Source organism: Budorcas taxicolor, chromosome 2 (genome assembly GCF_023091745.1).
Source record: "Budorcas taxicolor isolate Tak-1 chromosome 2, Takin1.1, whole genome shotgun sequence".
Classification (NCBI taxonomy): Eukaryota; Metazoa; Chordata; class Mammalia; order Artiodactyla; family Bovidae; genus Budorcas; species Budorcas taxicolor.
The window spans coordinates 138,530,468-138,553,751 of record NC_068911.1 but is presented as its reverse complement, the minus strand read 5'-3'; the positions used below and the strand labels follow the sequence as shown (position 1 = coordinate 138,553,751).

The window sequence follows — 23,284 nt, the reverse complement described above, 5'->3', positions numbered from 1 at the left end:
AGGGCCACGATACCTTCCTTTTCCAGTTGATGTTATTCCTTAAATACGGCTTTCTTTTAGCCCAGCTGCTCCTGGTCTTTAATTTTAATCTAGCTTGGTCTAAGCCTGAGAAGTTCCTGTCTCCATATCTGTAGTGGTTGTGCCCCAGCTGAGTCACAGTAAGTGCTTTCTGAAGGTAATTCAAGCTAATGGTAATTCCGTGTCTGGACTGTTTGCTGCCCACAGCCCCACCTATGAGGAAGGTCTTTTGAGTTCAGAGAGTTGCTTTTTAATTCAAAGAGTCACTGCTAGCTCACCACCCAAAATCAAGCCCATTGTAAGCAAGTGACTCATCTTTTTAACTGATTCCTTTGTGACCATCTACTGACCATCCCCAGCTACACTTAATCCTCTTTTGTGCATGCCCCACAGTGAATCACAGTCCTGGTCCTCCATGCTCCTGGAGTTTATTCAGCAGCTCAATGTGCCCTACAGCTGATGGAATAGCCACCATTTATAAAATCTGAGTATTTCAGAACGTTGTATTCTTGACTTACTTTCACTTGTTTTTAAATCCAGAGTAAAGGTTCTGGTCTCTCAATCTAATAAACATGCAAATGCTAGGTAGCCAGAACTCTGTCCTTTGAGAAAGGTAAACTAGTCCCAATAGCTTTTGCCTGTTTTCTTGATATTACTTCCATGACTTAAAGTTACTGAAATGAAGTAATTTTGAAGTCATACTTCATCAGGTCAACAAACATATCAAAGAGCACATATGTAGGTTGACCACACACTTGAAGATGCTGAGGCTGACCTGGCATAGCACCTTTGTATCTAGCCTTGTCTCATTCCTGAAGATAATAATAATAAAACAGTTTTTATTACTATAATTGCTGTTACTTAGTATTTACTCTTTTTGATTGAATGGGATAGTTCTGATACTGTCTTTGTTACTTGCTGACTTTACTGTGTTACTCGCTTAGGTAGAATGACAGTGACACAAGTACCAGGCACTGAACACTCCCATGAAGGGATCAAAGAGAAGACACATCCCCCTAATTATCTGCCCCTTGATTTACACCAAACCAAGCAGCAGCAGCAGCAGCAAGGACCCTGGAAATTACTCTCGTGTTCATGTCCAAAGGCGCTTGAGCAGCGCTGACCAAGACAGCATCCTGTGATGACTGGCGTGTTCTCCATCTGCAGCACCCCTCACAGTGGGTTCTGAGCCCTTAGAATGTGGCTGGTATGATGGAGGAACTGAAGTTTTATCTGTATGTAATTCTGATTAAAATTAAATTAGCCATAGGTGGCTAGTGGCTACCATATGAAGCAGGGCAGGTCTAGACACACAGGTTCACCACAGCATCTCTTTGCCTTGTTCCTTGCTGAGCTGAATCTGATCATCCTCAAAATTGCACCTAAATTCTGTTTCTGATCAGTGCACCTGAGAATGTCTGCAGGAGATACAGTGGCTCCCACTAGGGAAGACATTTCCAGTGTTATTGCAGTTACAGGGCAAAGGCAAAGTGCCTTCTCAGAGAGGGCTTCCCAGGTGGCACTAGTGGGAAAGAACCCACCCAGCCAATGCAGGAGACAAAAGGGACGTGGGTTCAATCCCTGGGTTGGGAAGATCCCCTGGAGGAGGGCACAGCAATCCACTCCAGGAATTCGCAACAGTGTCCCCAGGGGCTACTATGAACATACTCCAGGCTTCTAAGTCACAAGCAAAGAGCTAAAAAAAGAAATTCTGAGTATCTCGAAAGACTATCTTGAAAAACAAAAACAGTGGAATAAAACCAGAGGGTGTCTTGTCAGCCTTAAGCAACTCTTTTCACTAGCCAGAAGAACCGAACTAATTGCTTGCTTAAAAGGAAAAGAAGAAAACATAACAAGAGAAAAGAATGAAATCAGAAAACATCTAAGGAATGTAAGTCGTTTCCACAGACAGTTCTAATCAAATAGCCTGTTATGATATTTCAACATGGCTATTTCCTTCTTTCTTTCCTGCCCTCTCCCTCTGCACTTGATGGAGACACCTCCTTCTCAAGTGTAATTACTTTTGTTTACCTATCTAACAAGGAGATAAAACACACAGCGCACTTAGAGAGTGGTGCAGTCTCCTCTTTGTGGAGGGGTGAAGTGGGCAACACAGTGGCTTTCAGGCTTGACTTAGAAGGTTCCGTGATTTTGAACCCGTCAGCATCTGCCCTGCCCCTAACCAAGCACAGCTGTTTCCTTTCTCCCAACTGCTCCCCTTGGGGCCCCAGTTTTTTTTTTTTTTTTAAGAAATAGAAGAAGAAGAAGAAAAAAGGACCACCCTGAACAGAAAAGGCTTTCTATCCTCTCCTGCTTAGAATCCAGTGTCATGTTTTGTAAGGAGAAGGACAGTGGGAAATACAGCAAATGATTCTTTAAATCATCAGAGGATGGACACACAGGCTCTGAAGACAATATTATGATTCGGTTTTCTGGAGGCAGCGTCTAAGGGCCGCTTTTGCAAACCTCAGGGATTCCTCTGGAAGAGGAAAATTGTTATTTTCTTTCTCAGTTTCTTAAGGGAGAGACAACATTAGATCTAGCAGTTCCTCATGGCCCTAATTTTCTTTCTGTCCCTAACTAGCCAGCCAAGGTTGGACTGCTGCCCACTCTTCGAGATTGCTCTGAAAAGCCCTCCCAAACCACAGGGTATAATGAATCAAGCGGAATGAGAGCAAGGATGAGGATCCCCAGGCAGTAGCTAGGGTCGATGGGGCATCAGGTGAGAGCCAGGGCAGGGCAAGGAGCGGGCAGAGAGGAATCTTGTAAAACAGAGAGTAACTTAAGCTCTTCCCAAAGTGTCACTTGCAAATTGGCGGCCTTGGAACCTGGACCTCCACTCCAGGTCAGCCTGGGCTGGGCTGACCTCAGGCATTCCTAGAGAAAATCTGCTCAGAAGAGTGCAGGGAGGAAGTGGAATTGTTAGAAAGAACCTGAGGATGGATGCTGAATAAGATTCAGTAAATCTCCCCTTGCTATATCATCTACACCACTTCATGCAAAGCGCTTTTGCCAAGCTGTCCCCTTATATACACACACCACACACACACACACACACACACATGCATATAAACCACAAACACACTCAAACACAAACATACAGACACACACATATGCACACATTTGCACATGCACACAAACCAAACACATGCATGTCCATATTTACAAACACGTACAAACATAACATATGCACACACAGACACAATCACAAATACCTTGAGAAAGAAACACATGCACAAACGTACACACAACGCACAAGTACACACCTGTAAATGTGCATACACACAGACACACACCCTGCAAATCTCCTTTACGTTTGTATAAAAAGTGGGGATTGGGAAAAACAACCAATTAATTGGGCCAAGTCTCAAAGGAGAGGAAATGAAATGAAAAATCCAGGCTGGGTTATAAAAATAAGTATTTTTTTCCAACGTGCAGGAGGCTCATTACATTAATTAAACATTATTGCAGTGAATGAGGCAGGGGAGGATGATTAAGGCTGGGACGAGGGTAAGTGTTCTCCCCCGTTGCCCAGAGCGGTGGTGATCTTCAGATATTAATCTCTCTGAGCACTCAAATGCTGAAGAGATAAACACTTGAAATATGAAAATGTTTTTCTCCAGAGCAGACGCCGTGACCCTCCGGGAAAGCAAGTGCAGGCCAAGTCAGGGGGTGGCCTGTGGCGCTCTCCCAGCATCTGTTTGACTGCCACCCTGGGGAGGGGGCGACACGGCCAGGCCTGGGGGTGAGGGGCAGCAGAGTCACTCTGGGAGACTCTGCATAAGGGGACTTCTCCCCCTTTCCTTCTCTAGGCCGGCAACGTATGATCTACTAATTTCTAGAATTAACCTCTTTCCTCTCAAACTCTCTTGGGGGCCTAGGTCCAGGAGCATTGAAAGCTAACTCGTGACGTGCTGGAGCAACATCTACCATGTACTGGCTTAAGAGAGCTGATTGTGGAATCTTCTGGAATTTTGTAAGCCAGCTATTGAAACAGGTATTATTACCAATGGAACTATATAAAGTTACCCAGAAATTAAGTATATTAAAAAACAAAAGGAAATAAATTCTCAAAGTGTAATACTTCCTAATTATTTTAATACATCTTACCAGTACACATGATTCTGAAGTTATTTATATCTATTGTATCTGCGTGATGGAAAAAACTAAGGCTGTGTTACTTACTTCTCCACTCCGCCTCTGATGATGTCATGTTGGTAGCTTGCGTTCAACCACAGTGGGAGGATTTATACCACAGAGTGGCAAGCATTACAAAGCAGATTTAGAAAAAAAAATCCTGGTGGTTAAAACTTACTGGAACACTGCTATAAAAGCCTGCCATGGTACAGAGTGTGGATAACTCTTGTCTCTATCTGCTTAGAAGGGCTAAAGACAACCCCGCTCTACACTTTGGCCACCTGATTCGAAGAGCCGACTCACTGGAAAAGACCCTGATGCTGGGAAAGATTGAAGGCAAAAGGAGAAGGGAGCGGCAGAGGATGAGATGGTTACAGTGCATCACCGGCTCAATGGGCATAAATTTGAGCAAACTCTGGGAGATGGTGGAGGATAAGGAGCCTGGCATGCTGCAGTCCATGGGGTCGCAAAGAGTCAGACACGACTTAGCAACTGAACAACAGCAACAACTCTGTCAGCAGTGTCAGAGGGGCTTTGAGACCAAGTGGGTGGCTTCCTAATATTCCAAGGACTGGCAGCGATGCTCTTTGAGAGGCCAAGTGGTTCATGCCCTTGACTTGGTTTTCAACAGAAGTGATGATACCTTCCCAGAAGTAGCAGTCAAGGAGTTTGGGCCAGGAGTTTCCCAATGAGCCATTTTAGGAATACCCACCTTGGAGCTGACCAGAGGCTCTGTGCTGGTGGTGGTGAGCGCTGACTATAGGAACAAAGGGACATTGACTCATCCCTCTCCTAGAAACTCCCAACTGCTCTTTCTTCTTCTTTTACCTTAGCCTCTCTCCCTCCCTCCCAGCTTCCAGGCTGCACTGTAATCACAACAGAGGCCAGGAACCACCAACCAGCTATTCTGTCGGGTGACGTTGTCAGCAAAGACTCAGTGGTTTGTGGGCAAAGAGCAGAGGACTGCTCCATGGTGGGAAGTTATTAGGAACTTGTCAGGGAATCTAGAGCCGAGAAACATGGTGCAGGCTGGTCTTGCGCGTGTGTTAAGTCACTCCAGTTGTGTCGCACTCTTTGCACCCCACGGACTGTAGCCCACCAGGCTCCTCTGTCCATGGCGTTCTCCAGGCAAGAATACTGGAGTGAGTTGCCATGCCCTCCCCTCCAGCAGATCTTCCCGACCCTGGAATCGAATCTGTGTCTCCTGCGTAGCAGGTGGATTCTTTACCACTAAGCCACCAGGGAAGCCCTCTCTCAGCTCATCACTCGTGGCTGGCTTACCTGGAAACGTCCGGTCGTCGGGGCTGGAACTGCTGGTCCAGGTGCTCCTGAGCCACTTGGCGTGATCGTACATCCAACCACAGGGCTCCTCCGGGAAATCAAAGTTGCAATTGAATCCTGAAGGGAGCTGCAAATCTTTGTCTGAAAGGAAAACAAAACCCAAAATAAGGCAAATGAAATGGGTCCGGAGAACAGCCACAGTGGTGCTATTTAAACCGCTGGCAGGGCTTAAGGGGAGAGCAGAGAAAGCAATGGCTCCCTTTGCTTATTCACTGAACCCATCTTGGCGATGGTTGGCTTTCGGGTCAGCCTTTGGTCTCATCCTTCCCAGGCATGAAAGCCAAGTCTGCCAGTGGTTCCCATAGTCAGCAATTATAAATGAGGCCACCAAATGGCTGCAGGCTCTAATCAGCCTCTTCTGTCCACCTTGGAGAGCAGACAAATGTGAAAATCGCTGTTCCCTAAATGCCAGAGAAGAATGTCTCCCCAGTGCCTCGGTGGAAGGCGGGATCCTGCCAACCTGGCTGTCAGCAGTGATGGGCAGCCCGTTGGCATCCGCAGAGGCTGGAATTCGAAATGCAGGAGGTGCTGGCTGGGGAGGAGAAAGTGACCTCGGAAACAAGGAGGGCTTGTTTGCTCCCCTTCACCTCCCTGTGCCAGGTCTCTTGTTTCAGAGGACCAGTCAGTTCAGAATCCCCAGAGGGCGGTGCTGCCAGGAGGGCAACTTGGCATGTTAAGGGCAAAAACGAGGCGGGTGGGGGCAGACCAGCCTGCCACCCACCTCAGCGCCAATTGGGAGGAAGAATAATTTCACATGGCTCGGAGTGCCCCAAGGCCAGGATTCCAGGGGCAGCAGAGAATGGAAATCTAAGAAGAGACCACACAACGGCTTGTCCCCATCTGCAGGGCTGTTCACCTCTAAGTGAATAGACTGAACCCAAGCGTTTCTTTTGAGGTTCCACTTAGCTCTAAAAAATCCAGTCTGAGCTGGTGCCAAACATGTGATGAAGTGGGGGTGGGGGGGATGGGGAAGAGAGGAAACGGAAACCCAAATTAGGACTCTTGGCTGCGGAGACAGCGGAAAAATGCTGCTCAGTGCTGGGAGCTGGGAGGAAGTGGGGTCTTTGGCCTTTTCACTTCCCTTCTCAGGCTTCCCAGAGAGGAATTTCCGTGGGGAAGACCTAGAATGCAGGTTAGGAAGTCGAAAGGGAACAACAGACTGATAGCAACAAGCTGCTCCCACCCTGGGGGTAAAGAGGGCTCACCTCTGAAGGGAGGGCCCTGCTGGCCTGGGGGCACACGGCAGATTGCCACTGGGTCCTGCTTCCCCTTCCCAAGAAAGAATATTTAATATTTGCCCATCCTTGGCCAAAGTCAGCATGAGAACAAACACATGGAATCTATTATTGCAGCATCAACCTGTGGCTTGGAAAAGTCAGCCCTTCGCCCTCACCATCCCCTTTTCCCGAAAACTTCTAAATTTCTGTTTTTCCATTCAAAAATATGAAGTAATTCAATATAGCATAATTCCTCTTGAATGTTTATATGCATACTGTATCTCAGGAACCCAATTCCACAAAGAGATCTTTTGCTAAAAAAAAAAGAGAGAGAGAGAGAGAGAGAAGGGAAGAACCACTAAAGAAACCCCAAATGAAACAAACCACACTATAAACTGGAAAATTATATTAAACTTCTGATTTGCAACAGAACTCTTAAATTTTCCTTTGGATTGGCATTTAGATAAAAACCCTCCTTTTGCCCTCCACCAAGCTAACTCTGTTAATCCAACACCACACAGTAAATGAATGCATTCCCCTTTTGGCTCTCAAACTCTTTCAAACATGTCTTGGAAGATTCTCCAAGTCTCCTTCTCCTCTTCATAAAACAAAAACAAGGTCATTAAAATGTCAGAATTCTGAATCAACTATCCCTGACCAAGAGTGTCCCCCATCCCACCCGCCCACACAATATACAAAAGCGCATTCCTAAAAGCATATGCATTAAATTATCATTTTGCAGTCATACAACTTCAGCATTTATTTTTGGCTCTCCTCCCATTCTTCTTTGTAGCCCTTTTCGGGAGCCGTCTACCCCATCAGCACAGTTCCTCGTACTGTCAAGTGGTTAAGGGCATGGGTTCCACAGACTTTACCATCCATCTACCCACTGACTGGGTGCTAGGTTTTTATGTCTCCATCCCCAGCCTCTTCACCAATCTTCCCTCATTTGGTTTAATGAACAGTTAATAATGATCAGCAATTTACTGTAAATTGAGGCTGTCAAGCATTTAATCCTAGTCAAAAATGCCAGGTGTTCTAAAATTTGTGGTTTGTTAGGAATGTCCTCATATTCTGTGGCCTCAGCAGGAAGATTTAAAATGTGATGTCCTTCTTGGGCTCTGCCAAAGATTGCTTTTTTAATCTGAGTTGGATATGCTTAGGAGAGAAAATGAAAACGATATAGATTTCCCATGTGATGAGGTCCATCGGAAAGGAAGAGGCCCTGAGTGCTGAGGGGCAACTGAGGTGCCTTTTCGTACGTCTGCCTTCGTCAGTGACCTCACTTGCCTTGTGGAGAATGCAACGCCCACTCTTAGAGTCAGAACTGTAACGCTTGCTCAACCAGTGATGGTGAAGACACAGGGAAATGCAGATAAGTCACGGTTAACTGCTGAGTTAACCCAACTATTGTGTTCCCCTGACCAAGTCACCCAGCTGACAGACAGATCTCCCTTTGACTGTGGTGTGAACACAGCCATCACGGTTGTGGATTCTAAAGACAGGAAGTGAGGGCTCGGAAAGAAGACTTCTCAATGGAGTTCTCCTTGGATAGACCCTTATCTCAGCCGACGACCAGCGTACTGGTTTTTCCAATATTTGAATCCTTCTAGATAGGTTATAAATAGCCACTGCCCCAAGTCCCTAAGTAGCACACCTTCCTGACCTCTGACCAAGGGACCCCCAGTTCCTGGCCCCAGCCATGGACCAGCCTCCACTGTGACTGGCTGGCACCCATGCCACCCCGGGTGAAATACAACCACCACCCCATCCTCACCATCTTCAAAGCTGCAGTTCTCCCCGCAGTCCGTGGCCTCCTCGTCAATGGGATACGGGGTGGTGGTCTCTTCGCTCTTCACGGTGGGTCCCAGTGTCTCAGCTGTGGGCTTTGAGTCTGCAGAGAGGCAAATTCGGGAGTGAATCCTTCAGGCAGCAGCCTGTGTCACACCCAGCAGGAGGAAGATGCCAAATATTAAGTCTCTCCTCCAAGGGTGGGCCTTTCAAGATGGAAGGAGAAAGGAAAGCCAAGATGGACACACACACACACACACACACACACACTCATGAAGTCACTTCTGTGTGCTGTGGTGAAGTCAAAACCATAACCTGTGTTAAGGAGAATGGGCCCTAGCTGTAGAAACAGCCCTGACAGAGGGATGAGCACAAACCCACCTGTTAACTCCACCGCAGAGGGTCTGAGGCCAACACCAAAAGCCAGGCCAGGCCGTAATCAGTGTGGGAGACACTGACCCTGGGCGGGACTCAACCATGCCCTGGGCGTTCTGTTTAAGACATAGAACCTGTTTAAGACGCTGGACCTAGCGGTCCAGTGGTTAAGACTCCACGCTTCCAGTGCAGGAAATGTGAGTTCAATTCCTGGTTGGGGAAGATCCCACATGCCATGTGGCATGGACAGAAATGGTAAAAAAAAAAAAAAAAAAAAAAAGATCACTTAAAGACACAAGTACGGGTGATACACGTAGTGAACGACACCTATCAAAAATGGTTTGAAAAAAGTCTGGGTAAACACAGTGCGCTCCATCCTGTGGAAGACACGTCTGCACATGGACCCTTGTGCGGCCACTGGAGTGCCCCTGGCTCGGCCCAGCTGGCACACGGAACAGACCTTCTCATCTCTACCTTCTCTGAGTCAGACGGTGCTTTTATGAACCAAAGCGAACCCGACCTGGGAGCCCATCTGTTACAGGGTTATCAGAAGCACAAGGGCTGAAGTCATAGCCAAGCCATTGGGAGGTGGGACCCCAGACACTGTTTCTGTTTGCACAAAACTGAATGGAAAAGAATAGGGCTCAAAGGGACTCAGACTCCATTCAGTGGAAAGCATTTAGGGCTGTGCCTTTAGGTCAGGGTGTGGTAAGTACAAATGCTTCTAGGATACAAACCACCTTTGTAAGGCGGGGATGGCCCACTTCGGGGCAGGGAGGGTAAAGGGCTGCAGGGGAAGTGGTAGAGGAACTCCACATGCCTGTTGTAAAGGAGGCCACCACCCTGATGGCCCCAAGTAGGGAGGTGGTCAGTGTGGCCAGATCTTGCGAAAAGATGTCTCTTCCCACACACGAAGCAAAAAAAAAAAAAAAAACCAACCCAGGGAAAATCTCCAGACTTGTCAATGTTGGTAACTGATTTAAAATATGAGGAGCAGGCAACCAAACCTGGCTGGGCAAACCTGGCTGCAGGCAGTCAGTTCTGCCCTCAGCTCTAGGTGATTCATTAATCCATCCATTCACTTGTTTATTTATTGCTGCCAGTCATTCATTCAGCAACCTTTCCTGAAGTGAATGAAAGCATGAGTCAGGTGCTAGGTGGGGCCCCAAGGAATGCTGGAAACTGATGTTTAAGTCTGCGTGTTGTGAGGTGGGGTCTTCATCCCAGGGCTGGCCTCCAAAAAAGCCTGTGCATGGCTCCTACCATTTCTATATGTGTGCTTTTGTGCTACTGTATGTAATTAGGCATCTTTGTCAGCACCCTTCAAGATACCATTTAATAAAGCTGGGAGCTGAAGGAAATCACTAAATGCGCTGAATAGCTTTTTCACGGTCGACTTCCCATTTTTCTGCTATTAAATACTACGAGCATAACCTTTCATACTTCCTTTTGCCATGTCTGCCTCTCACTCACATAAATAGCAAACAAACTCAGAGCGTCCTAATTTGTAAGTTCAAATTTGTCACCGTGTCACAGAATCTCCAACACGATTGTAAAGCAACTATGGGCAGCAAGGCAAGAAGTAATCATTGGAAACACAAACAAACAAACAGGTGAAGTAGCCCTGTCAAATTATTTAGCTGCAGCAACTCAACCCAGCCCATTCTATTCCCTGTTATCCTTTTGGGGTAGGAAAGAAGAAGGGAACAAAGGTGAATCGCAGAAATGAATGGAAATGTGAAAAGCAGAAAGCCACAAGGCCTGGGAGAGCGATTCCAGGAAACGTCAGAGTGGGTGAGCTTTTGGCAGAGATGTAAAATGTTAAATCCAGTGGCAAGGGGGCGGGCAACGCAGTGAGAGGGCAGGACGTGTGAATGAAAGTGAGGGGATGACAGCTGGCCTCCGTGTCCACTGTTTGTACTGGACACTTAGAGGTAACTGCCCATCACGTTATGCTCCCCGGCAATTGAAAGCAGATGTCAGAGACTTCAAAGGGAAGGAGGCTGGGTGGAGGGTGTCGAGGTCCTACTCTGATCTTCCAAAGAATGGTCAGGAGAACTTTGAAATGAGAAACCTGTTGCTACCCATCTCCAGTGTCATCTGGGCCAGCTTGGGAGGGGCAGTACGAGGAAAAGGCCATTAGCGGTTGTTCAGTCGGTCATAAAGCAGGGCCAGCCTGGGAGAGGCGTGGCACGGGGAGACCAGGGACAGGAGAGAAGGATGAGTCAGCTCTCAGCTAGCTGAGTGGCCTCTAGCAAGTGGCTCCTCTCCCTGGAACTCAGTTTCCCCCTCCTAGATCGGTGATCTTTTCCAAGCTGTATGTCACCCTGTTAACAGGTTGTGGATCAATTTCGTGGGTCAGGACTAGGATTTTAAAATAGGGACTCTGAAAAAAAAATAGGGACTATGATATTTCAGAGTGTACTCATGTGTTAGCACTGCTTTGGGAACTTTTGTTTCAATCACATTTACTTATTATAACAAGTTTATCAGGTGCCAGGCAGTAGGCTAAGTACTTTTATTATTTTATTGAATCCTCATGACAACAGTGAGAGGTGTAGATATGCTACACCCCCGTTCTTCAGCTAAGATAACCGAGATCGGCAGAGGCCGGACCTGAACTTGGCAATCTGTCCCTAGAGTCCACGCTAGGTTAATGATAGTCTATATTCCATATGCACACCTGTGGTAGTGTATGCTTGTATGTGTGTACTCATGCTTGTAAGTCAAGTGGGTTGTGAAACAAATTTATTTTAAATTGCAGATGATGGTCAGAAACGCTTGAAAGTCACTGGCCTTGCAGCCCTCGGGTCCTCTGTACCTCTAACGCTCTGATGCTGGCCCGAAGCAGCCAGCTTGGGTCACTGCCAGAGGGCAGTTTTCAGCGGCCGCAAGAGGACAGGTGAGGCACACTCAGCGGGCTGCAGGGAACCTGGCCTCACTCCTTCATGACGGGGAATAAAGTGTCTTCCCACTAAAATGCATTCACTGGGGCTGCCTTCCATCTGGAGGTGAGAAAGGCTAATTCGGCCGGATTCCCAGCCGGTGCGCCTCAACAGGACACCTCCTGGGCGCCACGGTAACAGCACACAGGCAGCATTTTTCTCCCCGGGAGCCAAAAGCACTTCTCCGACATGCCCTTATTAATCCTTCACCTTCCCCTGCTGGGCGAGCTGCTGACAGGTACCTTACAGACAGGAAAATGGAGATACCTGGGGCCTGGGTCCTGCCTGCAGCTCCTGCTGTCTCTGGCTCGGCGCGCCAGCTCTGTCTGGCAGGCAGCGCGCGAGCTTGACTCTGGCTTAGCTGAGATCCGTGCCAGCTCTGCCCGTGAGGAGCGTGGGGGCCTGCAGAGGAGGGAGGCCCTACTCGGAAGGATGGATGGGGTGCTTCCCAGGGAACAGGGAGGGTGGCCGTGATCCGTGGGCCTCATCCTGTTCAGGAGACTCTGGAGATGCTCCGGGGCCGCTGCTGGGTAGAGGCGGGACCCAGCCAGGCTTCTGCCGCACAAGGGGAAGAAGGTGGGTTCCCAGCAGCTCCCCCACAACAGGGTCCCTCCCGAGCAAATAAATGCCTTTTACAGATGTAGCTTCGAAATGAAAATGAAGTCTCTTAGCCACTGACATCTGGAGGCCAGATTCAGACATAAACCGATTACTTTATTATCATGAGCAAGGCTTTTTTTTTTCCCTTCCCTAAATCAACAGCCACAGCCCTCTGGCCTGAAGAGTCAGGGTCTAATTGAATTTGGGTGGGTGGTGTGTAGCTACGATTTGTTTTTGAGAGACTCAGGGTGGAGGACTGAAACGATCCTTTAAAATTGACAGAGCACATCCCTTGAGAAACTGTCCCAAGTCCAGAGGTGGCAGGGCCTGTGGTTTGAGGTCGAATAAGGTGGGGTGCAGGGCAGGCGGGGCGGGGGGGGGGGAGTGCAGTTTTGAATGAATGGGGCTTCACTGGGGATGGCTGCCTCTCTGCCTGTCCCCATCATAGTCTGACCTCCTCCCAGGCTGTCCCAGGAAGCTGGGGTCAGGAGACCACGTGGGTGAGACCTGAAGTGGAAAGGGGGTCTTACCTGTCCAATCACAGCCCAGCACCTCCAGTCGCATCCCAATGCCTGCAGGTGACCACCTCTCCGGGTACACCCGCACGTACTGCGCCAGGACAGGGTCGAACCTCCGGACGTCAGGGGTGTCATAGTGCATATTCCCTTCAAACAGCTGCAGGGGAGACAAGGCCGTTCAGCCCTTTCTGAGTGGCCGCCTCTTCACTCCTCCCTTCTGCTCCTTCCTCCCCCTTCCCTCCCCGCCCCTTACATCTGGCTAGAAGTCTGCTTCAGAGTTCATCCACCATCGCTGCACATTTTAGTCTGAGGGAGCCCCATTCTCAGACCAAGGTTTTTATTCATTTGGGAGGTCCCAGAAACATGGCAAAGAGGGAGCAGGTGAAAGTGGCAGCTGTTGGGTTCTGTTCTCTATCCTGGGAGTGAAACTGCAAATGCAGAATTTGGCTCTGAGTGAGTGTGAAGCTGTACTTGGCTAGGGAGGAGGAAAGGGCATGTAGATTGTCTTGCCTGTTCTGAAGGTCTCCATTTATTAGAAAAAGAAGTTCTTTCCCTGATGCTTAAGAGTCTAGATTTAGAAACTCCCAGCTTGACAATTTCAATTTAGAAAGTTCCAGGTCACTGAGAGGCTGAAGGGAAAGTGACCATCCTTTCTCTAGGCTAATGGCTACTTCTGCTGGGCACATGCTGAGAGTCTAAGACTGTGTTCCCCCAACCTTGGTTTAGTAGAAGACATTCTGTCAAAGTAAACCTCACCTGAAGCCACACTATGTGAAACTGATGACCACTGGGCTTGCCCTGGCTGAAGTCACCTGGGAAAACCAACCCAGAGCACACTTGCGATCCAGTGACTTAGGGAAAGGCGGTGCACAGGTGTGCCAGGCGCTGTGGCAGATTTTTATCTAGGAATGTGGCAGAATGCCCACAATTCCAAAAGCGGGGCACTGCATGGGGAGAGCAGGCTCTGAGCCTGGCTAAGATCATCTCCTTTCCCGGCCCTCAGGATGGTCAAGAAGACTCAAGGTCAAGGGTCCCTGGGAGAGCCTGTGGTCCAACTTGTGTTCCATCCACTGAAGGTTCCAGCTACCAAGCCCTGAGCCCTTTCAAGCCACTGGAATCATGAGCTGGGAATTTACATCAGCAGTGCAAAACCTCCAGCCCAGCCCTTGCCTCTGCATTAAGAATGGAAATGTTGGCTTAGTAAAGGGGGCCAAACAGAGACACGTGATACCCCTTCCTTACTAGAGGCCCTGATCTTCTGCAAAAAATGAAGAGTTAACTTAGCACTGAGGACTGGTGCCCAAGGCTGATTGGGAGATTAACGTGGAAAGGGACAGGGGCATTACATCCCTCCCTTTCCTGGAGCTCCTTGGTGCCCCCTGTTCAGGGCTGACCTTTACTCCTGCAATGGCAGGACAGAGTGGGCGACGCTGGCCTGCACTTCTGGCCTGGAGTTAGTTTCCTTTGCCTCTTTCCAGTCTCCCTGTGAGAGGCGGGAAAGATCTAAGCAGTCAAGCCCAGCAAAATACAAAGTTCAGCAACACTCAGAAACACACAGTTGTTTTTGGAAGTCATTCCCTAAGTTTCTATAGTTGAGCCTCCAAGAACCACATCCCCTTTGAATATCTGGCCAGTTCCAAGGAAACTTTATCTGAAAGAGGGTATTAAGAGTGTCCAAGTTATTAGCAAGGCGGTGTGGAATAGTGGTTAGGTGTTTGTGCTCTGGAGGGAGGCTTGTGTCTGAATCATGGCTCTACCACAGGTACTGTGTGACCCTAGACATGACATCAAGCCTCAGTTTCGTCATCTCTGAAATGGGAGGGACCATAAGATCTACCTTCTAGAGATGTTATAAAGATTTTCGTTGTTTAGTTGCTCAGTCATGTCTGACTCTTTGTGATCTCATGGACTGTAACCCCTCAGGCTCCTCTGTACATGGGATGTTCCAGGAAAGAATACTGGAGTGGGTTGCCATTTCCTTCTCCAGAGGATCTTCCCAACCCAGGGATAGAACCCATGTCTCCTGCACCGGCAGGCCGGTTCTTTACCATCTGAGCCACTAGGGAAGCCTGTTGTAAGGATTAAAAGGCATTTAGCAGAGGGCCTGGCACAAAGTATCCCTCAGTTAACATTTGTTTGACTGGCTCATAGAAGTTGGTGATGACCATCTAGATGGGAAATCAACATCCCAGCCCGCCCCAGATCAACCCCCCTTTGTGGGGCAAGGTTAGGGAGTCCTCTGGGAACATCCTACCTTTGGCTGCTGGGTCCTGGGGTCTTGGATGTGCTCCCAGTCTTTGCCATTGAGGCTGTAGGAGACTTTGAACTTGCGCACAAACGCCCTGGCCTCCACTGCAGTGATGCTATCTCCTCCACGGGCCCCCTGGATGATGACGCCTTTCACGGTCTTGGGTGCTCCCAGGTCCACCTGGAGCCACTCCTCTCCTGGCTGGGCCTGAGGGATCCGAGGGAACCAGCCTGAGCGGCTGCTGACCAGGCGGGCGGCACTGGGGCTCCAGAGGTACTCTCGGGTGGAGGAGGCAGAGATCTGGGAGTCGGCAATGAGCCCCGAGAGCATCCCCAGCATGTTGGAGCAGGGGGCATCTGCAGAGAAGGAGGAAGATACAAGAGGTCAGGCTGGTACCCTACTAACTGGGACCACCCCCATGAGTAGGGAGCTGTCAAAGAACCCGACTGTCAAACACTGTAAGTCAACACTGACTTCTCTGCATTTCAAGGTGGGATAGCACTGTGGTTAAGAGCATGGCTGAGCACCAGACTGCCTGGATTCACATTTGCTTTATCACTTACTAGCTGTGTGACTTTGGGAAAATGATTGAAGTGTTCTGTGCTTCAGTTTCCCTAGGCCTAAAGGAGGATTAACAGTAGTACTTACTTCTTGGGGGTTGTTGCAAGGATTCCATTAGTTACTATATAAAAGTCAGTTACTGATTCCATTAGTTATTGTATGAAAAGCACAGTGCCTGGCATGGCTGAGCATCTTACGCTGTTAGCCAAGGACTCTCACGTCCTTGTTGGTGACAGTCCCCACTAACCCTCCTGGGGACGGTGAGCATAGAGGAACTGCGCTGAGCATTGAATTGTAAGCTGGGTGTTTGTTTGCCCATCTAGATGGAACTCTTCATGGGGTTAGGTCTTTACTTCCATATGTATCATCACAGCTCTTTTCTGCCTTGCATCCTTCTCAGTTGCTGTTCCCTCTACCCAAAATGCTGTTCCCCTCACTCACCATCAGACCACCCTTTACTCAGCCCAGACCTTAAGTGTCACACCCTTAGAAAGGCTGTCCCCAAACTTTTGATCAACGCTCCAACAAGTTCCTTCAGTCACTCTCAGAGTACCTCGTGCTCTTCCTTCACGTAGTTATCCCCATACTTACATTGGTTTAGTATCTGTCTTGCCCCCCAGCCTGAACTGGGGGGACCACCGTAGGGTACCACCTTGCCCCCCTGCCATGTCAGGAACCCTATCTGCTCATTCCCTTCTCTTTTTCATCTCCAGCTCCCAGCGTGGGGTCTGGCACACAGGGGGCCTTCTATAAGTATTCATGCAGCCACTGAGAGAGTGGTGCCTGAAGACATGGTACCCAGCAAGGCAGGGTCCAGACTTCATGTGCATTCAAGACCCACACAGGTAAAATAGAGCCTTCTATGAAGGCCACGTGCTGCAATCGTGCTGTTGGCATAGGGCTGGAAGCGGAAGCAGAGCCCAGGACTCAGTTCGCTCTCCAACCTCACAGCGACGCCACTTTACCTGTGACGCGGCAGCCGAAGAGTTCCAGGCGGAGGGCGATGCCTGTGTGCCAGGTCTGCGGGCGGACCCTGACAAACCGTGTCAGCAGTGGCGAGTGCAGCTTGTTCAGAACCACCTCGGTGGCATCGTTGTTGGCTTGGAAGACCTGTAACATCACACGCCAGTCTATGTTATTGAAATCCCTGTGTGTAGTTGAGCCAGGCAGTCTTTCACGGAGTGAGGGAAGCTCTGTTCAATGCTAGTTCCCTTAAGCTTAAAAATAATCAGTGAGTTTGTAGTCTGGGGCTGTTTTCGAAATACCATGGAAAAAAAAATACACAATAATTTCTCACACTGCTCTAACTTGAAAACAATACATGCTCTTCACAAAAACTTTAGGAGGGAAGAAAAAATTTTGCCTCTGGGCCTGACAGCAAGCAGAGGAAGGCACCATGAAAAGGAAAACACTTTCAGAAGCCAAGGGAGGGGGAATAAGCAGCAGAATATCCTTTAAAAATGGAATGACAATGTCATCTTTTAGGGCTTGTGGACCTCTCTCACTAGCATGAACTTGACTTTCCCTCTTCCTCAGGTTTCAGCATACAGAAATATTTGCAGGGTATTTTATCATCAGAAAGTGCATCCCGATTGTTTTTGTTAGTTACTTAGAGGTCTCCCTGCTCCATGGACGGGTGAGAAAGCACTGTCTACCCTGGTGCCCCTGTGTCAATCAACACTTTCTTGGCTCTTTCTGGTCTTTGTCCTAGGGTCAGGGTTGCAGGCAAACCCTCAGAGTCCTGCTCTGGCTTCCTCTCATTGCAGTCTCCGCCCTGTAATGAAATCCGCCCCACCCCCATCTGACTGATGCATCTCTTATGGGAGGAATGGCTGTCCCGAGTAGCTTCTGATCCAACATGGTAGGAGCAAGTCCGAGCTTACCAGATGGCCCAAATCAATAACTACCATATGGACCTTATGCTTTTTTGTGCTTTCCATTACAAAAAAGAAACAAAGAGGAGCTGGAGCAAGTGGACATGAGTTTCTCCCGGTTTCCCTTGATAAGAGTGGAGGAAAGGACCACTAACCACCACTCCTATATCATACCTGTCACAGCTCTAACAACCAAGTGACTGTAAATCCATTCACAGCCAACTCTGCAACAACTAGCCATTCCTCTTGGGTAGGGGGACCAGATCCTTCAGCTCAGGACACCTATAACACATGAGCTGTCTGGGCATGGACAGGCTTTGGACAAGGGGAAAGGGGAAACTAGTATGTTGGAATGCCACTGAGCCAGATGCTATTTAAACACAATCAGGCCTAAAAAACATTGCAGGAAGTAAGTGCTATTATTTCCACTTTGTTGATGAAAAAACTGAGGCTCAGAAATGTCTGTCTGGATCTCAAGTCCTTGCCACGTTTTTAGACTGTAGGCTTGTGGTTTTCTCCCTTGATTCTTGTCTCTCTTACATGTGCAGTGTTTATGTTGGTGTTAGGAGCCTTGAGATCCCCAAGCACGGGTGGAATGGAGGGAGAGCTGCTATTGAGTGGTGTGCTCCCACTGTTTCTAATCACAACGTAGAAGGCTCTGGGAAACAGTGAAGAGCAGCACCAAGGCTTAGAGCTAATAAACAACGTGGTCTTTGCTTCCTTAGGAACTGTAACTAGGAACTCTGCCATTTGGCAACCTTGAACCTTCTGTATTTCCCATTTGCTAAAGGTCAAACGTCAGAGCCATTACTAGCTCCCATCGATGGTGGCGGTGAAGGCTAAGAGCCATCATACCTTTTGCAACCAAATAAGGGGATATGGTCTGTTGAAGAGAAACGGAGGGAAAGAGAGGACGAAACAGTGTTCAGAGGACCACTGTATTCAGCCAAAACCCCTTGTTCCTGGTACTGAGCCCCCCTATTCCAGGGGAGCACCCTCCTCCAGCCTTCCTGTTTGCTCTGCTCCTCTGGGGAGCCTCCGCTCAGGTCCCCAGGCCGCCAGCTTCCTCCTCTGCTGCTTCGCTGACTGCCGGGAGCACCAAAGCAGGACTGCCTGCCGCACGCATTCCTCCCAGCTTCAGTTCGGCTGCTTCCCGCATGGTGATTGAGGACAAAGAAGAGCGAGAAGACGAAGAAAACGGGCCTCAAAAGCAGAAGGAAAGAAGCTGGAGCCAGACACTTGGGACAAGGCCGACAGGAAGAAGGAGGTGCCTGAACCTCTGTGATCTAATCTTGGGGAGGAACCACCAGGAGGAGGGGCAGGAGGGCAGACAGTCCAGGCCTCGCCATGCCCGTTCCTTGGCTTCCTTGCCACTCTGGGGAAAGATGGAGCAACCGAATCCAAGGGAAAAAGATGAATCAGTTCTCCTAGAATTCAGCATGAGGCAGAGGCTCTTTGTTTGTTTTTTGTTTGTTTTGTTTTGGCAGGGCAGAAGCAAAGACAAGCCCTCTGCTTATTTCGGACGGGTGCTGTGAGCAGTGGGGGGGGGGCCCCACTACTGACCTGCTCCCTGAGGATGGTGGTGGCGGCTGTGTGTGGCCTCCATCAGGAGATGCTAAGGAGTTCCAAGGCGGGGGGCTTGGTGGGGGGTTTGATTTGCCACGTGAATATATAATTGGAGTGTTGAGTGGATTTGAACCTTAACACAGCTGCTAATCCACAGCGTATACACCATGCTGGTACCGTTTAGAAACACAGCACGTCTTATGTGTTTTTAATATCCAATTTTATCTTATCTGACCCCTTCATTTCTCAGCCTGGGCAGACAACACCAGGAAACCATTTCTTTCCTTCCTCAGTAAGGAAATGACTGTGTCTTTGGACTGTCTTAGGGAGGCTGGCTGTGTGTGGGCATGGGGAACACACGCGCATGGGTACGTGTTTGAGGAGGGGGCTGCTCTTCCCATGGATGTGTGTGGCCACAGGCTTGGGTAAGCCTCCTGGATCTCTGCCCACAGTGGCATCAGTCAGTGAGGGAGGTAGGCACATGGGTTATCTACCTGAGGACACCTACTTGGTTCTCTAATTGACCTTCCTTCCACTATTGCTCACTCTTCTCCCACCCCTGAACCAAATGAAGGCTCTTACAATGTGACCCCAAGTAACCATTCCTGTTTCTGAGCCCAGTTTCTTCTCAGTGTCTTGTTTGCCCCTGAGCTTGTGCTTTTAACTACCCTCTATTCTTGGGATCCTTGGCTGATGGAATACCATCCTTTTTTGGAATGTGGACCATTTTAAAAGTCTTTATTGAATTTGTTACAATACTGCTTCTGTTTTATGTTTCGGTATTTTGGCCATGAGGCATGTGGGATCCTAGCTCCCCAACCAGGGATCAAACTTGCAGCCCTGCACTGGAAGGAGAAGTCTTAACCACTGGATCTCCAACGTGTGCTTCTGCCCCGTCGCTCAGTGGGGTCTGACTCTGTGACCCCACGGACTATAGCTCCCCAGTCTCCTCTGTCCCTGGGGTGATCCAGGCAAGGATACTGAAGTGGGTTGCCATTTCCTCCTCCTTGGACCTCCAGGGAAATTCCCAATACCAGCTTATTTTAATAAACTTTTTATATACCTCTTACTCTGAGGTGGGCGTAGTAGAAAAAGTTCAAACACTAAGGCTTGAACCAGGAGCCAGACTCTGTTGTTAATTATCTCCTGCTGTGCCTACTCATTCAGTTGTGTCCAGCTCTTTGCGATCCTAAGGACTGTAGCCGGCCAGGCTCCTCTGTCCATGGGGATTCTCTAGGCAAGAACACTGGAGTGGGATGCCATGCCCTCCTCCAGGGGATCTTTCCAACCCCAGATTGAACCTAGGTCTCCCGCATTGCAGGCAGATTCTTTACCATCTGAGCCACCAGGGAAGCCCTCACTGTGGGCAAATATCTCTACCTCCCCCAGGCCTCAATTTCCTTCCCTATTAAATGAGGAGATTGTATGGGTTGATCTGTACAGTCCCTCCTGGCCCCCAGATTCTAAGGCTTGCTTCACAAGAGTTTCTCATTTAGAACTGCCCCAGCAGTGTCCACTTTCTAACAGGGCATTTTAGTTACCACTGTCCCTTGTAGCCTAAGTGTTTTTGTGGACAAATGCTGTGGATTTTCATACATTTCAAATAGTGCTCAGACTCAGGACACCTGGTGACTGCTTCAATCAAAGAGAGAATATAACTTGTTGATGTTTTGGTAACTTCAAATTATTAATAAACAAAGAATAATAAATAACAACACCTTAGTCCTCACATATTGCCTTGTGCCCAAAGATATCAAAGTGCAATTTATGAAAATCCATTTTTAATGAAACATTAAGCAGTTTCTATTTCTCCAGACCCAATGGGTTTATAAGGACTCTATTTTTCTCCCTGCACGGCCCTATTTATAGCTGGTAAATGCTATCATATATTATACATCTTTATGACTTTCTCAATGCTTCTGTGGTTTCAGAATCACCCTTCATATGTTTTCTGATCAAATTCTCTGAGATGGATTCTTGGCTTCCAGTCGAGGCACTGCAAGGTAAGGAGCTGGCGTGCTTGGGAAATGATGCCAGGAAATTGGTTTCACTCCCTATTCCCTGCCGACTCACTGAATCACTATAGGCAAATCAATAAACCTTAGATACCTTGATTTCTCCTTCAGGAAAATAAAGTAGATAGCAGGCTTGCAAATAGACACTGAACTTTACCAGCCAGCCCTCCCTGCTGGCTCTAGGGCCAGCACTGCAGCCAGGACAGATGTTAGACAGGAAGCTAGAGCACGAGTAACAAATAGGTCTCTGTTTAACTGGGAAAATTCAAGCCTTGAGAGCCATTAACTCTCAAGTCCCACCTCGGGGCCAAGAATTTTCAGGCCATAACTTCACAGTGAGGAGTCCACATTGCTGAGAAAACTCAGTGACTTGTCAGCGTATGGCACACCCAGATAGATGTATATAAAATGTGATGATCACATTTTAACATCTGCTTTAAAAGCTGGATGTCACAGATGGTATATGTTTTTGTTAACCAAAAAAAAAAAAAGTTAATATGGTTGCTTTCCCACCCAAAGGAAAACCAGAAGTGTGTTCAAGGTGATCCTAGCTTTCTAAAGAGGTGGGATAGCATTGATTATGTTGTAATTACTAATGTGTGTGTGCGTGTGTATGTATGTGTATATATATATATATATATATATATATCTGAATATATAAAGCTATGTTGAATATAAAGTTCTTCAAGTGCACTTCTGTAAACCAAGTTTGAAAAACAATTCAGGGCACGAAGTGGTTTAGATAATCCATTTGGTGCCTTGCTGAATTCCGAACATAATCCAACACTTGCCAATTGATTCTGGAGACCTTTGGTTTATTTTCAGTAAGACAGAATCTGAAACCGGCAGCACTTCATGGATTTTTTGATTTGCACCTCTGGGAGAGGGGGGCATCTGCCAATTAAATTGGCTGCTATCCAATATCCCAGTTTGGTTATTATCTACAAATCACACTTCCCCCACCCAGAAAAAGGAAACAACATGTTTCAACCATGTCTGTGAGCTCATAAGGCATGGACTATGTGAAAACCAAAAAAGAAAAGTATACATGTATGTTTATGTATGTATATATACCTATACTCTAATAAGAAACATCTAGCCAGAAAGCAGCATGTTTGGTTTCTGAGGTCATCTGTTCTTTGTCTTTCCCCCCATTTCTAGTCACAGCCACCACTTCTTGCTGACCCCTCCCAAAGATCTCTTTGAAGAACATGCAGTGACTCAGGCGCCACTGAGAACAGTTACTGTTTCATTGCCTACCTGGGAGTCCTCTTTGAGGGTGGATTCTCTGCCAGCCCTAAATCTCTCTCCCCATATGCTGTTCATCTCTGCCATCAACATCCGGGTGCCCAGGCCAGTGTAGACACTCAACAGTCTTTGAGCCTCTCAGTGGAGAGACACCGCACAGGCTCACAGTGTTCCTGGCTGCCTAACCTTCCTCCGTCAGGCAGGCCCTTTGGTCCCCAGACACAGACTCTCATTCTGTGCACTGCCTTCCACCTGACTGGGCTTCATTCACTCCGTCTGTGCGTGCCCGTCCCTTCATTACCTATAGTGTGACCTACAGGTTACTTCTATTTTGCTGTAAATATGTGAACGCAACTGGCTCCAGGAACTGCACAGAGAGAAAATTTTTCAAAGACAACACAGTGCTGGAGCCCTGAGGTAGAAACTGTGCAGGAGATCTTTTTCTCCTCCCTTTCTTTTTAAAAAATAAATATTTCTCTTCACTAATAAATGTTTCATTGCATCCAAAGTTCTCCTTTTCAATCTACTTGGCACAGACTCTCAAGGAGCAGAACAAAGCCAGCAGAGAAGAGAGGTGGCAGGAATGGAGGGCAGAGATGGGGGAAAACAGGAGCACATTTTAAACATTCTTCTCAGGAACCACCATACTGACCCATCCTCATTCAGGACCAAATGCTGGTCCTCCCTCTCCCACCCGCTTTCCCTTGCATTTTCTCTAAAATCAGCCATCGGGGCTATACAGGGAAATAAATGGTTAATCAATGGATACCATCCTGCTTAATTAATTTGTTGCACCAAACAGGCAAGCATAGGGGTGGGGTTGGGGGCCT

The 23,284-nt window shown here is 48.1% G+C and overlaps 1 protein-coding gene across 2 annotated transcripts in view; it reads right to left on the bottom strand.

Moving 5' to 3' along the window:
* NRP2 (neuropilin 2) overlaps positions 1 to 23,284 on the bottom strand; it is a 119,652-nt gene that overhangs the window by 42,728 nt on the left and 53,640 nt on the right. For both annotated transcript variants that reach the window (XM_052653887.1, XM_052653895.1), the window contains exons 8-12: positions 16,717 to 16,861; positions 15,197 to 15,546; positions 12,955 to 13,099; positions 8,491 to 8,607; positions 5,437 to 5,577 (exon numbers count right to left, since the gene is read on the bottom strand). In XM_052653887.1, coding sequence (XP_052509847.1) covers positions 5,437 to 5,577; positions 8,491 to 8,607; positions 12,955 to 13,099; positions 15,197 to 15,546; positions 16,717 to 16,861 — 898 coding nt within the window. The remainder of the gene's footprint in view (positions 1 to 5,436; positions 5,578 to 8,490; positions 8,608 to 12,954; positions 13,100 to 15,196; positions 15,547 to 16,716; positions 16,862 to 23,284) is intronic.